The 15,249-nt window shown below is 41.0% G+C and overlaps 1 protein-coding gene across 3 annotated transcripts; it reads left to right on the forward strand.

Moving 5' to 3' along the window:
• Positions 1-1,413: 1,413 nt before the first annotated feature.
• On the forward strand, positions 1,414-14,749 carry LOC112563846 (dipeptidase 1-like). 3 transcript variants are annotated; one of them, XM_025238229.1, is made up of 11 exons: positions 1,414-2,521; positions 5,792-6,121; positions 7,604-7,739; positions 10,880-11,012; positions 11,212-11,362; positions 11,655-11,721; positions 11,917-12,093; positions 12,746-12,848; positions 13,563-13,638; positions 14,143-14,278; positions 14,631-14,749. In XM_025238229.1, the coding sequence occupies exons 2-11, from the start codon at positions 5,889-5,891 to the stop codon at positions 14,718-14,720; spliced, it is 1,302 nt and encodes a 433-aa protein (XP_025094014.1). In that variant the 5' UTR covers positions 1,414-2,521; positions 5,792-5,888; the 3' UTR covers positions 14,721-14,749. The 3 variants fall into 3 exon arrangements, with proteins under 3 accessions (XP_025094014.1, XP_025094015.1, XP_025094016.1); XM_025238230.1 differs by having other exon boundaries at positions 1,414-2,357; XM_025238231.1 differs by lacking the exon at positions 1,414-2,521 and adding an exon at positions 3,276-3,914.
• Positions 14,750-15,249: the final 500 nt, after the last annotated feature.

Consider the following 15,249-nt stretch of genomic DNA (forward strand, 5'->3'; position numbering starts at 1 on the left):
GTCCCTTCGCTAACTGGCTAACGGGTGAAAGCTCTCTGTCACTTTTCTTTGCTGGTCCTGGATTGATTTCTTTCGGTGATACTTCCCTTTTTTCTGGACCATTTTATTTGTACTGTCAGGTGACATCTGCGCCGTTTTGTAACTTCGATCTGCACATCGGTGGTATCGACTTCAGACTTATTCCCTTTCACTCCAGAAAGTTTGGAATGTTGCGCTGTCACAGTAAGCTTTGTATGCTGCCAGGTCTTATACGGCTGGCATTGTGCTTCTCCAGGAAGATAATCTTTTACGATGACTGTTAGCTTGATAATAGCAGTACAGAATCATGTGAATAGACCTTGCGGCCTATTTAATGTCCTCTCTTAAACTCACTGGAATACTGTCTCAGTTTCAAGCAGATTACAGCTTCAAAGTACATTTTGTTAAACACCAAAACTGTAAAATAGTTCTATAAATTTTGAACTGTTCTCTAGAGAGTTCTTGAAGCTATTCAAATTTGGCGCAGAGGAAGAAAAAAAAAGTGTGCGATGGTTTATGATCATTTGACTATAGATGGAAAGATAATGACTATAATACGGACGAGTACAACGAAGCGAATCGAAAATAGGAACTGGGCTGTGCGAACTGTGTTCGACATCAACAAAAATATCAATGTCTGTGCAGACTGTTTAGCATCACGGACGTGTACAGGTGGACTGCTGTCTGTCTGCCGAGACCAACGCTTAGCCTCTAGGGAAGTGGTCTGCTGTTAGTCTCGGTGAGCCTAAAAAAAAGACTGTGACTAAACCGTAAGCTTTGTAGTCTCATGCCTCGTTTTGGTAGTTAACTAGAAAAAAAATCGTCCTCCAGCAGTCCAGTAAACAAGTTCGTGGTACAAGCAAGTCGTGAATGATTCGTCAGTCTCGAGCTGACGCGGATTGATTTTCCGGACTGTGCCCCAGTTTGACCCGAGACTGTGACGTACAAAGGTCAGTGGTGTATGAACCAAAAGGGCAATCGGGGGCAGGAAGGTCTTTTTGCCCCCCATCCTCGGCCTAATAATACTGTGATTCTTCACAAAGTATATATTAATTAAAAAAAAAAAAAGGTAGAGGAATCGAGAGAGAAAATGAAGTGTCAAATCTTATCTACGAGGTCAACAGAATATAAGTTATAATTTATAATCTAACCCTTGATTTAAATAGAGAAAAAAGAAGGACCACTTTACTACAAAATAAAGACTGACTTGCAAACCTTGATTGTGATTAATATGATTATAAAGTTTATCTTTTTCTGAGTCTGACATAATTTCTTGTGATTACGATAACCAGGTGAGTCATGTTACAATGAGGTTTGTTTCTTTTTGTGTGTTGCTTTGTCGGTTAACATCGAGAGCAGTGTGTGTTGTGATGCTACCACTGTACGTACGTGTGTGTGTGTGGCTGTATTTACACACCTTTTTTTCCGAACTGTGCGAGTGTGACGGTCGCTCACTGTCAGCACGAGTTTGCATTCCCTCCACCTCCACCTCCAACCACAAACCCCACCCGAGCATTTTCCTGCGCCGGTGCGGATGATTACAGCTCACATAAACATGTCCTAGACACTGCCGTTGAAAGCTGCATAATTAGTGAAACTTCAAGCTTCTAATGATACCTCACTCTTGTCATAGGTGAGTTAGAGTGTGTAACTGTAAGTGATGAAGACAGAAGACAGCAATATGGAGACAGGCATTTGCTCAAGAAGGGAGTGACATTAAACAGAAAATCGGGGCTGATTATTTGAATTTCTTGAACTGGAACACAGAAGGATTATTGTCAAAGCCAGAAGACGTTGACTTTATCGTTTATGTCCACATTTTATTGTAGTATCTAATGCAATGTTCATAAAAATGCTCGTTCAAAGGATTGTCCATATCACACAGAGTTCATCAAAGACTATCGGGAGGACTTTGAACCTTAAGAATGAATTAGTGACTGATGTAAAGCATGTTGAAGCAAAGTAGACACATGGAGAGCCTAAAAATGCAGTGAAACAGAACTTGGTCCGTCAGGCCCTTCGTTTGTGTGATAACTCGTCTCTCTGTGTCTTCGTATTTGCATAAATGAATGACAGAAAACCTGAATGCTTGCATCCCTCCATCCATCACGGTCTCCATTGCGGGGGGACAAGTGACTGTAAACAATTCCTCGTCGCAAAGTTGACGAGCGATGTATGTCTGTGAAGGAGCTGGGACTGTGGAGTACAGTCAGAGGCTAGAAATGTCTGTCACACACGTGCTTGTATCATAATGTGTGCAAGGACTGACACGAGCTACACGTGCGAACAGTGCATTGTCTCCCCAACAGCCAAGAGGCTGAACCTCATCGAAAAACAATGTGAGTAATGTGGATGTTTAATGACAGAGGTGAAGCCTGTTAGCCCAGTTGTAGACTATACAGCTGTACAACTGTATCATCATAGTTGGCGGCAGGGAATTCAAGGGAGTCGTTGTCGGAGACAGGGGAGTGCAGTTGAAGGATCGCAGTCAAGGAGGGGCTGGGTAAGGAATTATTTTTTGAAATGTACGCGATATTGAAAGAAATGTCAAATTTCCGATGTTCAAACCTGTTAAACACAAAAATTGAGGACAGGTTTGTAGCTTCCTGACGCTGCAGGTCAGACGATGACATTTACTTTTAGTAAATAATTCTGAATAACAGCTTAATTTACCATCAGACAGTTTTGCGCAAGAAACAAAATTCAATTAACATTTGATTGTCTTTTTTGACAGGTCTTGTGTAGTTGGATTACTGGGGCAATATACATCTATATTTACCTTTTTTGAAGGAGCGGGGTGGGAGGGGAGAATGCGGCTCACATAAAATTCGGTTGGTGGTCTGCAGGTGGTGTCCTCGTGGCAGTAAACGAGTCTTGTTTGCAAAGCCTCGGTTGTGTAGAGACATTCACATCATCTACAAGCACTGACTCCTCTCATATCACTACAACGTGCTTTACATCCAGTCATGTCATCTCCATAATGATCAAGTAACAGCTTTTTACACATTTTTTTTTTTCTTCGTTTGAGGTCGCGTGTACATTTCGCGAATCGTGCTCTTTGTGAAAAAAAGCTCTTTCGTGTTTACTTTGTATGTGCTTTCTAGGGCTGGTATTATATTGCTTTCATGGCTCTGTACACAAGACATTATATATCATTCGCCTGAAACCCGCAAGCACGAAATTTCAGGCCGCCATTTGCTTTCCCTTTAAATCAGGTGCCATGTTCACTGATAATCAGGTAAATGTTCACTGATAATCTCGTGACAGTTCACTGATAATCGCACGCCTGTTCACTGATAGGTAAACGGAATGGGTAGAGGGGGAGTTTTCCAGTGGATAGCTTGACCTAGCTTTAAAGTTCAAACCCAAGAACCTTTTGTTCAGAAGTAGTGCAAATAACCACAAAATCTCTTTACGTAGATGCAATGTATTATTCCGTGGCAAGAACTAGTGCTATTAAATATCCATCTCTAGATGACAGCAGATGGTCACAATGAAAGTCAGCCTGACCTGTTAGTCTGCACGAGCGAGGAAAACATAGGGCTGAGTGTGCTGAGACTAAGCAAGAGCTCGGGTGAATGAAGACTAGGCAAGAGCTGGAGTGAAGTCAGCAGCTTCTATTATGGAAGTCTTATGACAAATGTGAATGAACAAGGAGATTTACTTTTCTTTGCCCTCCTCCCCACGAGGGAAGGTAACATCTGCATAGCAGTTCTCCATTCTTCTCACCATCAGCCACAAAGTGGAGAACGTGTGTCTGCATAGCAAGCAGTGGACCAGCATCTTTGGCTTCATATGTTCACATTATATCTTGATAACTGCATGCTCTACCCCGGACTGTCTCCAGAAGTAAGTCCTTTCAACAGCTGCCAATAGTCTGGTGAAATTGGACTGAGGTTAGTGCAGAACCTTCATTTTTTTCAAAACCATAGTAGAGACATCATCATAACCATTATGAGAGGTTGTTTCCTGCTCATTATATTGCTATATTAGTGACTCCTGATAAAGAAAAAAGGAGAAAAAAATCGAAGACAATTGAAAAGTAAATGTGCACAGAAAATCGACACCAGACAGCTCAACAAAGATCAGGCAAACACCGACATACAGAAAGATATGCAAATAATAATTACATTATGGAAACTGCAGGTAGGAAGAAAATTTTCGAATAAAGTTGGCTTTGAAGGAAAACACTTCAGTTGACAGTAAACGGTGAGGGAACAGTAGCACACTGACGGGTACAGTCAGAAGGTTCGCGGGTGCCACAAGGGAGGGGCGTCCTTCCAGGTTTTTATAATTTTTTCTGATTTAATAGAAATTAGATGGGTATTAAAAAAAGTTATGTTTGTAAATATTCTCAAGCTTTATTTTTTCCGCACGATCTCCTACTTATGCCTACTTCTTACTTGATATCAGGATTGGGTTAAAACGATATTGAATATTACATTGAATACGATATTGAATATTACAAACATGCGGGATAAATGCGGACTATATATTAGATGGTCTCATAAACAGGAAAACTTGTAGACTACAACTAACTAAAGATTAATCGCTCAATACCCTTCTGACCTTCTTCAAAATATTTGTTTTCGAATCTATCCCGCTTATAAACCGTGTTTTCCTCCTTTTATTGATGGAGGGAGGAGGAAGGAGGAATGGCGAAATAAAATGTTGTCTTTACTCAAAACTTATTAACAGGATCCGTGCGTGCACAAGCACTGCGACTACGAGGTCGTTGACACTTGCACTTGGCTAACATCCTGACGATTGCATTTACATTCATTAACCTGTTAGTCAAGAACAGTAGAGAGCGAGGCATGTTACTGTTACTGTTAAGTAAAGGTTACACGTCTGGCATGCCTCTCTCTCTCTACTGTTCTTGACTAACAGGTTACTGTATGAATAATTTGAATATTGTCCCTTTTCAAAAAAAGTTTGAGAAATGTTTACAATGACACAGACAGCAAGACACCACTGAAGCCTGATTCTAACGAAACTAATTTTAAGGAGTTCTTGACAGAGTATAATGTGATCATCCCATTCCTAGCGATAATGTGACAAACGACAAATAAAAAATCTTTATTCACGAAGGTAACAGAATAAGTAAAAATTAGTTTTTTAACATTTAGCCCTCGGATAGCCACTAACTAGAGGCGGCCAGGTTCAGGGATCCGTTGATGTTAGTTTTTAGCTTGCTTGCTCTGGAACTTTTTTTACTTTTCGTCTTGGTATCCTTGGCAAATGTCTTCCTTGCCATCGTTGTGGATGGTGCCAATGCAAGACTGTTGTCCAACGAGCTAGTTCAGAAATAACAATCCTCAAAATATTTTGAACTACCACCAGTGCTGGTATTACTACAGATGCTGTTTTTAATCTTTTCTTGATGAAGATGGAAGTTGTCTGTGTAATTGTATTAGATATAGACAAATATTTTAATCTCTGTTTTTTTCTGTCGTCCCATTTCTTCACTCACAAACACACACAAGCTACAACCTCGGTGGCTATTCTAACAAACTGTTTCATAAGGCTGTTCCTACAATCTAGTTAGTATTCAAGACAGAAAAATAATTATAAAAACATTGATTACATAATACGTCGGGAGAGACTACCCTGAGTAGCAAACTTGCAAAACAACATTTAACAATTCTTGCCAGTTGATATTTTGTGTTCTGAGAAAATAACCTTAAAACATAAATCACTGAAGACAAGAAGTGCTTCTCTCATCTTCATGAAAGTTTGTTTAGTGAAATATCAAAACCATATTTTTCCACAGCATTGAGTTGAAGTGACAGTGTGAGGTCCTGCTCTCGTCCTTTGTGAGAACATCGTCGTTGACCTCACAAGACTTCTTGGGATCAAACCAGCTTCCTATGGAGCCGCTTGGAAGTTCATCGTCGTCATTAGAGAAGTCCACGTCAGGCCGCAGGGCTGTCGTCACGAAGAAGCGTTTCCTCATCGTCGCGGTCGTCGGTGTTGTTGTCCTAGCGCTTGTCATCGGATTGGCCGCGGGGCTGAGCACCAGAGGGGACATGCGCACTGCGTCGCTTCCGGAACGCGTGGTGAGGGCTGAAGATGTCCTCGGGCGGTACCCGTTGGTTGATGGGTGAGTTCTGATGATTTACTGAGCTGATCTTTGTGTCGATGGTCACGAATTGGGTAGAAGAAATCGTGAACTTGTTCATAAAATTAATTTCACGATCGGAAACTCGTTTGATGTGCGCCTCAGAGACAGAGACAGAGAGAGAAGGAGGGGGTGGGACAATGGAGAGGATGACGAGAGGGGGGATGACTGCACGGAACACGTCTGGCAGTCAGTATGTGAACAGTGGGAAAAAGGAATGAGGTAGTAGTGGCAGCTCGGGAGTAGTAGTAGTTAGTGTCTGAAACCGAAGACGCGAGGTCGCGCTCACCGACACACTGGCGACGATTTCTACCCAACTGGCATTAACCATTTTGATGAAGGTGTGCAGACATTTCTATGATTTCTTTAAGTCTGTAAGGGTGCGTATGGAATTTTACTTTGAACGGCTTCTTTTTTGCAGCAAAGTATACTCTTTCTCTTGTTTCCAAAAGTTATATTACTATTATCTCCCAGTATTATCGTCATTAATGCTAGAGGTATTTTCACGATCTAAGAATATCAACACGCTATTAATATTCTCTTCATTAGTACTACCCACACGTTTGACAATTAGGTTACAAGGCCAAGGTGATCAACATCACGTTGACGTCACGGTAGTACCCTCACGTGACCACCAAGTAACAGGATAATTCACGTGTGAGGAGGGTCACACGTATCATCAACATCATGTGACAAGATTCAGGATTCTTCATTAATCTGTCACCCTCTAAGGGTTACTGGGATATGAAAAATGTTTACACTGTAGTAAACCTGTGGCTGGTACTAGCAGAGGCGTGAAAATGAATTTGTCATTCGTGTGACAGGCAGGAACAAGTTTGTTGTCACTTGAATGAAGAAATGTGGTCGTGACTACCCCGCCATATCATGCATTTTGAACAGCAAGTTTAGCTCCTCATTAACACTCGAAGTAGAGACAAAGCAACACTGACTTGACAAAAATAGTTGCTATGGTTTCGCCACTAGTCTCGTGTCGGGTTAGTTGGTGTAGGGAAGGAAGGAGGAGGATGGAGAATATTAAACCAAACTAACAAACTTGAAAAAAAAAAGATTGTTCCTGATGGTCAGACTTACGAATTTTTGACTTACTATAGTCGAAAGCGATACGCGTTCAGTAGAAACCGAATTTTGAATTTGAAAATAAGTATATTTTGAAAGAGAGTATGGTTCATCTGTCAATTTAACTCAACCATATCACTCCAGTCATCTGCTAGCACGGCATAAAACACAAACAAACAAACAACAAACAAACACTCCAGTCATAGCTACTATATCGTTCCAACACCAAAGTCGAATCCATCCAGACCCAAAAGACGAATCGATCTCCGATGACTACAGTAGTAGCTGGTGTGGAAGGGAGGAGTGTCCAACAACATCAATAATCACAAGAAACCCAACTTCTGATTTCAAAATATGTTGCATTTTCACTTAAATACTTTTTTTCAGACACAATGACCTACCTTGGCAATACCGAAGCCTTCTACAGAACAAAGTATTTTCTGAACAAGCCAACCTGACAGTCGGGTGGAATAAGGTGCATACAGATATACCTCGGCTGCGGAAAGGGAAGGTTGGAGCACAGGTATGTCCACTAAGTCTCTTTCTTTGCTTGCATAGTTGGTCAGTGGGTGAGTGAGTCAGTCAGTTAAGCATCAAGCCTCTTACAATGGCTTTGAAAATGTCAGATACAAATAACTAAAGTACAAAGTTATGCTAAAAAGAGTTGTGCATTAAATAATAAGGAATGCACAGTGCAAACTGCATGAGACAGGCAGGTATTGTAAAACCACATAAAGTCCATTCGAGTGAATGAGTCTCCATTTTACCGTGTAATTACTCTCTGATATAATTGCTAGAATGCTGTTAAACCTTTTATAATTGCTAGAATGCTGTTACAAGAGAGACAGACTTCGCTTATCAACGCCCACATCCTCACACACACTCGCACACGCACGTGCACGCTCATTTAAGCAGAAAAGAGACTCTAAGCTGACGATAGAGGAGCACAAAGGTCACTGCGACTTCCGGTGTCATGCTTATCACTCGACCAATGAACCGGAAGTGACGCTCTTCTCGACGCTGCGTCGGTACGGATAAGTAAATCTGTATTTACAGGTCCGTGGTACCAGGAATCTATGGGGGCTAGGCACAGCTACCTAGCTTCTGACCTGTATTGTCTCTTATTGAGAGGTTATTACCTCCTCCTGTCTCCCACCATGATGATGATGATGATTGTGGTGGCGACGTCAGTGATGAGGAATCTCTTGACCCACTAGCGGATTTCTCCGATTCTGATTTAAGTTTTTGAGGAGCTACATGTTAAAGTGTTCACTGTTCACATTTAAAAATTAAAGCCAGAACAGGTGAAGCATTCAGATCAGTTGCTGAAGCATACACCCTCATCCTGCTGAAAACGAGATGAAATGCCAACGATGCAGCTTCTAAGTTATATATACATATATTGCGACTTTTAACCAGTGCGACTTATTTGTAAAAAAGTAGAGTTTAAAAAAATTTTAGTGGGTGCAGCTTACATACAAGTGAACTCTATGAACTGAAATTTACGGTAACTCAAAAATATAGTAGTCAAAACACATTCAGAGAAATTAAAAATTGATATAAACTCTTGCAAAAAGGACGCTCACCTACAGTTGATGTTGGTGTGAATAGGTATATAATGGTAAAATGTATATTTAACCCTCTGAAACCAAGTAATTTTTATGCCGTCTCTAGCAGCTGGATCTTCCTCATTTCAGCCTGCCTCCAAGCGAAATATCTGCGAAATAGTCCTAAAAACAGCACACTGTCTTGTTTGTTCAATTTACAATTTTGACATAAAGTTAAATTTAGGAACATTATTTACACACACGTAAGAAAACGTTAAATATTTTCTTAAAAGTAGTCTTCGTGAGGTGATACATGCAAACACTTGTTATGTACGAACGACCGCACGAAAACAAGTTACTGGACATTTTCATTTCTTTTTGTTGTCATCACTGCTGATATTGATAATGATATTCAATGATTCTGTTCTCTCTGTAGCTAATGACTATGATGATCATTACTATAATGGTGACAACTAAGACAATGATAATGTGATAATGATTGCGATGTCATTCCGAGTATAGAGGATTGTAAATATGTTTTGAAACTAACCAAAAGTAAACAAACAAAAACCTAGTTTCGCTAAAGCTAGACAATGTTTACTGGTAGAATTATGAGCTAAATAAAAATTATGAAACGAATGTTAACTGACATTACTGGTGGTCCTATGACACTAGGACCGGAGTCCCCGGAATGGCACTTCTAGGGCGCTTACGGCGCTTGAAGAGTAATTTCCGAAAAGTTGTGGAGAAAAGGGAGTAAAACAGGATGTTGAGGCTGGAGTTGAGCACCTGCAGGAGGTAGAAGAGGCTATTAGCAATGTTGAAACACATACGATCGCAGAATCTCCCAGAACTCAAATCCCCAGTAGAGGCCTCTTCTAGCAGCATCTGCATGAGGACGCCGATGGGGTAGGCGACGAGACTGCAGATGGAGATACAGATGACCAGCAGCGTGGCTTGGCGCTTCTGCTGCGACTGGTTGTCGATCTTGACGCTGCGATGGATGGTGACGATCAAGAGGATGTTGAAGATGAGAAGAAGCAGGAGCGGGAGGATGAAGCCGACTGTTTGCTTGGAAAGGAAGATGGCTACTTTGACGGACCGGTCTGCCACGAAATCCAGTGTCCAGGTGAGGTCGAGGCATTGTAGAAGAGTACACCATAGGATCATCCCACCCACGGCGATGTGAGCACGATGCAGGGTCAGCAAGGAGGCGAGCTGATGAGGTCTGAAGACGGCGATCCAGCGAGTGACCCCGATCAGCAAGGTAACATTCACGGACAACAGCTGAGCCCATCCAGTCACGTGACCGAAGGTCAGCACAGCCTCATACGGGACACCGTATCGTCCAAGAAGGACGAAGGAGAAGGAAGCCAGGAAGACGATGTCCCAGACGGCGAGGGTCTTGAAGAGGAAGGTCGAGACATTTCTGGACTTGTGGGCGTGCCACGTCACGAGTGTCAGGACGTTGCCAAACAACCCGAGTGCCGAGACAGGCACGACACCGCCTATCAAGATGAAGTGGCTCACCGTGTCAACATCAGCTACCTCGTTCGTAGTGTTGTTGAAACCCTCCTTGCTATCATCCACTCCTTTATGCGTCATTTTCGTAGAGCAGCGCTGCAATCATCATGGCGCTCACGTTCGCTGTAGCTGGTGTGCATCCCGTTGCTGAATATTTAAACACAAAGACTGTTGTCAGCCGGCAATGAACTTGCCTCGCTCGCTGCCACTCCCTCTCTCTGGTAAAACCATTTCCGGAGAGACGTAAATAGCTCGACGACAGGAACAGAAGGCTTATCAAGATACGTGAGAACAAGAGCTCGTAGAAGTCTGATGTCTGCCCACTCAAACCACTGAATCTGACAACTCACTTTAAGTTAGGATAATTCTGTTAAAGGTTAGCCTGCGTGAAAATGTTGTTTTGAGATAGGCGGACTTATTTCATTTTTAAATGCTCGTTTGAAAGTCTGAGCAAAAAATTCATTCTATTCATCACGATTTTATATATGCTCAGTGTTCATTTTATGGTGGTGTGTTCACTGATGCTTAGATACAGAGAAACATACTTTTGCAATTTCCATTCCCACTGCATTGTACTTGAGGTTTTTTTCAGTTCTGGGTGGCGTTTACCCATTGTAACACGTCGTATCTGGATGCTGTGCGCCAAGCCTTAGACCAGGTGGATGTGATTAAGAAAATGGTGGCCCGATATCGGAGTGACTTCCAGTTTGTCACCACTGCTCAAGGTACCTTCTTTACCTTTTCAAAGCTTTATTGGGATTTGTAAAACTCTGTAAAAGCAATGAAATGCGGAATAATACCCCATACTACCCGCATACGAAGTGCACTGGGTACTCTAGAGAACATCTATCACGTGATCTGCAGCATCTCTTCAAGCAGCGGCGTGTTGATGGACCTTCCTATAGCTCACTCATATCATTTCAGGCATTGAAGATGCTTTCAACAATGGAAAAATCGGGAGCATGATAGGCCTAGAGGGAGGTCATCTTATTGACAGCAGTCTGGGCAACCTGCGCATGTTCTATGAACTTGGGGTTCGCTACATGACGGTGACCCACAGCTGTAACACACCATGGTAACTGCTGCTTTTGCTGTACATCAGTTTCTAATAACTCAGTTAGTCTGAGAATAGGCTTCAATAAATTTTCAATATCTGAGTCATATGAAAGTGATATATATTAATGATTTTTTCCTGACGTATTTTGTAGAACTTTTGTGATAAATAGTTCACGTAGGAGAATCAGAAAAAGAAACAGAAAATAAATAATCAGTGGGTGTCCATTAAATTTTGCGAAAGGGGAACTGTATTAATCCACTCGTTATAATTATTCTGATGTCTTTTTTTCTCCTACTTTGTCTTCATTTAGGGCCGACAACTGGAGGGTGGATGAAAACAACACCCCGGTACACAACGGGCTCACTCCCTTTGGAAAAGTAGGCACAACGGTTCTCATTAAGAGCTATAAGTTTCATAGATTGCTTTGTTTGTATCTATCGCAGACTAGCAGCTGATTCTATATTTGCCCATGTTGAGTAAGCGAACAAACGAGCACACAATCCCATGTTAAGATTACACATTTGTTGCCCACAAACTCTGGAAGCGTTGATGCATTCGTGTTTGGCGGGCAGGTGGTCATCAGAGAGATGAATCGCCTCGGCATGATGGTCGACCTGTCACACGTGTCAAGGAAGACGATGATTGACAGCATACAAACCTCACGAGCCCCTGTCATCTTCAGCCACTCCTCTGCTTTCGGCTACTGCAACCACTACCGCAACGTCCAAGATGATGTCCTCGAAATGACGGTAAACGTTTAGGCAAGGCGGCCCAAGCTCCTTGCTTTTTTTTTTTGCTTTTTTTTTTTTCTCTTTTGCTTTTTTGTATTCGTGTCCATTTCTTGTGATATTTCCTTTTATACCGCTTTGTTTTCTTATCAGTGTCTTTTGGCTTGCGAGGTTTTTCAAGAATTAAGCAGCACAGACCTTGTCAGCTCAGACACCAACAAGGCAGTATATCAGTTATCTCCCCATCCTCCAAAAAAAAAACAAAAAACAAAACCAACAAAAAAAAAAAAAAAAAAAACAAACAAAAAAACCCCAAAGCTCCAAACTAAAATAATACAAACAAACCAACGAACAGCAACAACAAACTCAAAATAAACTTGACTTAGCGGAATGCAGACGTGGGTGCCGAGCTAATTCGCATATCTGTGGATTATGATAATTCTCGGACAGGTCAAAGGAGTACTACTGTCGTTACCTATGGGTCAGAGTTAGGGTTAGGGCTGTGGTAATGTTATGTCAAGTGTTATGTTGTGTAACCGCATTCTCTCCATGTTGTGAAACACATCTATCATCGTGATAGGGTGGTAGTCATATGTGAGATCTTTCAAAGAAAGTAGAGATGTAAACTGACTATCTACCAAACTTGTTTTTCAAATGTAACTCTCTGTTTCAGAAAAATAACAACGGCGTTGTCATGGTGAATTTCTACAGCCCGTACGTTAACTGTTACCCTAACAACATCAGCGAGCCAAATGGAACTCTCTCGCAAGTGGCAGGTCTGTGAGATGAGTATCAGGATGTACTTTCTTCCTACTTTAGGTCACGTGATTCATCAATTTTCGTTTTTCAGTCAATGACACGAGAGATCAGCCGTTTTAGATTGAGCATGCGCTTTAGTCAATTTATCCAAAATTCTGGTAGTAAAGACATAATTTCTTTCAGCCGAAATCGTCTTGTAAAAATGTCAAGGGAAAGCATTGTGTGATGTCTAAAGGTGGGTTTGCCATTGTGCACGTGCACAGCGCTCTGGCTTGGTGTGTGTTGATAGAGGTCCGTGATGAGACAGCATTAACAGCTCTTGATAGTCGTGTCACAGCGAAACTTTGTTAGTGGTCTCATTTGATTATATAACAGGCAGACACTACTGAATTCTATGTACTTACATGAGGACCAACAGACTGTCCTTTGTAGTTTCGACCCCGCGACTTCCGAATGTTACTGAGTGCGAATGGATGCAGCTGTCTGAAAATGAATCTGTTTGGTGAATATGAATAGGTTGTGGTATTGTTCTGTGCTTTTATATCGAGCTGCCCCGAAATGCCTGAGGTAAATAAAGTCTTATTATTTGTCTTTTCTGCTTTCTTTGCCTCGCCAGCTCTACAAGTCATTGTTTAAATGTTTTAGTAATTTCACTATTTATCATCGTTTTCACATCCTGTGATTATGTTATGTCATCCAGTGGCTGTCATTGCAACTCTTTCTCGTTGAAGATCACATCGACTACATCAAGCGCAAGATCGGCATCGACCATGTAGGCATTGGTGGAGACTACGATGGAGTTGAAGTGTAAGCAAATAGCCTAAAAGACGATGATAAACATTTGTTGCTGCGAGAGAAGTAAACTATGTTCTTCTTCTTCTCGCACAAATGTACATTTACATTTGAGTGCATGATTGTGGTTGCAGTCCACGGCCGGTTGTAAAAATATCCAGCTCAATTATTTTAACTGATATGAATGAGAGAGAGGACAAATCTTTATTTACAAGGGTAGCAAAATAAGAAAAAGTAAAAACTTCTGTATTTAATTCAAGATCTTAAAAAAAAAGAAAACACTTTACTACGACAAAACAAAGAGACTACAATAAAACAAGAGGGAAAATTAGATTGTATGTATTGTAAGTAGATTGAGATTGATATCTTATTTGACAGGGATCTTTTAAATTTTGAGTAATAAATACGTTACATGTGGTACGGTAGTTTAGAGTGATTAAACACTGACAGAGACAGACAAACAAACAAACATACAAACCGACAGTCTAGTGTTCACAGTGAGTCGCATTCAATGTACAGACTGCCCGTGGGACTGGAGGATGTGTCCACGTACCCAGCATTGTTCGCTGAACTGCTCAGGCGAGGTTATTCCGATGACGACCTCATGAAGCTCGCCGGCAAAAACCTAGTCCGTGTGTTCCGGGCTGTAGAGAAGGTGACTTGCTACAGGTTCTTCTCCTCTTCAAGTCCCCACCCCAACATTCTCCTTTCATTTTTAAGTATTCGGATGTGCAGATATCAAATTTAATTTGATTTATCAACTTAAAGAAAAAAAAATATTTTCTTTTCTTATTTTCAGATTGTAAGACGCTCTAATTTTCCTTTTTCAAACAAGCATACTTGCATGAGTGCGCGCGTAGACACACACACTTTTAACAATGGCACATTCATTCCCTCACAAGTGATACACATAGGCAATAACATGAAATGATCTGGACTGCCCGAGCACATAAAGACACTTAAAATTATATTGAATGAATAAGAAGCTGATATTTTACTCTTTGCAGGTTCGCGATGACCTAGCCTCTGAAAGACCTTATGAAGACCTTATAGATAAATCCACTTGGGTTAATCTGACATGTCGAACAGATTTTTGATGACATTGATATATCAGAATGAATTTTTAGAAAAAAGATGTGGCACAGAACTGAAGAGAACAAGCTGAGAAATAATTAGATTCACAATGAGAGGGATTTTTGGTGCATCAGAGAACATTTCAAACTTTTCTCATGACCATGAGTAATAGACAACATGTATCACTGTATAACCAGACAATAGAGCAATTCGCAAGTGTGACAGCTTAGATGTTATTAGTTTTCTGTACGTATTATTTGCGTGTCAGAGGTGCTAATCCAATAAGTCATTGATTGCAAGTGTAGCATATATTGCATCTATGAATGTGCAGTATTTTGTGATTTATAATCTTCGTTTATTAACTAAAAATGAAAAGTGTTGTCACCTTGATGTGTGAATACTTATTAAGCATTTGAAATCATTGATACAAATGTCATCCCAGAATAAATTATTCACCCTTTTTAGTCTCTACTTCGTGTATTTTCATAGTTTCCTTCTTGAATGTGATAACTTTAATTTGATAACTTGTTTCCTGCAGTAAATTATTTTTTG

The sequence above is a fragment of the Pomacea canaliculata genome, linkage group LG5 (assembly GCF_003073045.1).
Source record: "Pomacea canaliculata isolate SZHN2017 linkage group LG5, ASM307304v1, whole genome shotgun sequence".
Lineage (NCBI taxonomy): Eukaryota > Metazoa > Mollusca > Gastropoda > Architaenioglossa > Ampullariidae > Pomacea > Pomacea canaliculata.

Excerpts from the sequence above, each read along its gene's own strand:
- LOC112563846 (XM_025238229.1), top strand. The coding sequence starts at position 5,889 with ATGGAGCCGCTTGGAAGTTCATCGTCGTCATTAGAGAAGTCCACGTCA. Across the intron at positions 11,722-11,916 it reads GGCTCACTCCCTTTGGAAAA|GTGGTCATCAGAGAGATGAA; the intron begins GTAGGCACAACG and ends TTTGGCGGGCAG. Across the intron at positions 13,639-14,142 it reads GACTACGATGGAGTTGAAGT|ACTGCCCGTGGGACTGGAGG; the intron begins GTAAGCAAATAG and ends TTCAATGTACAG.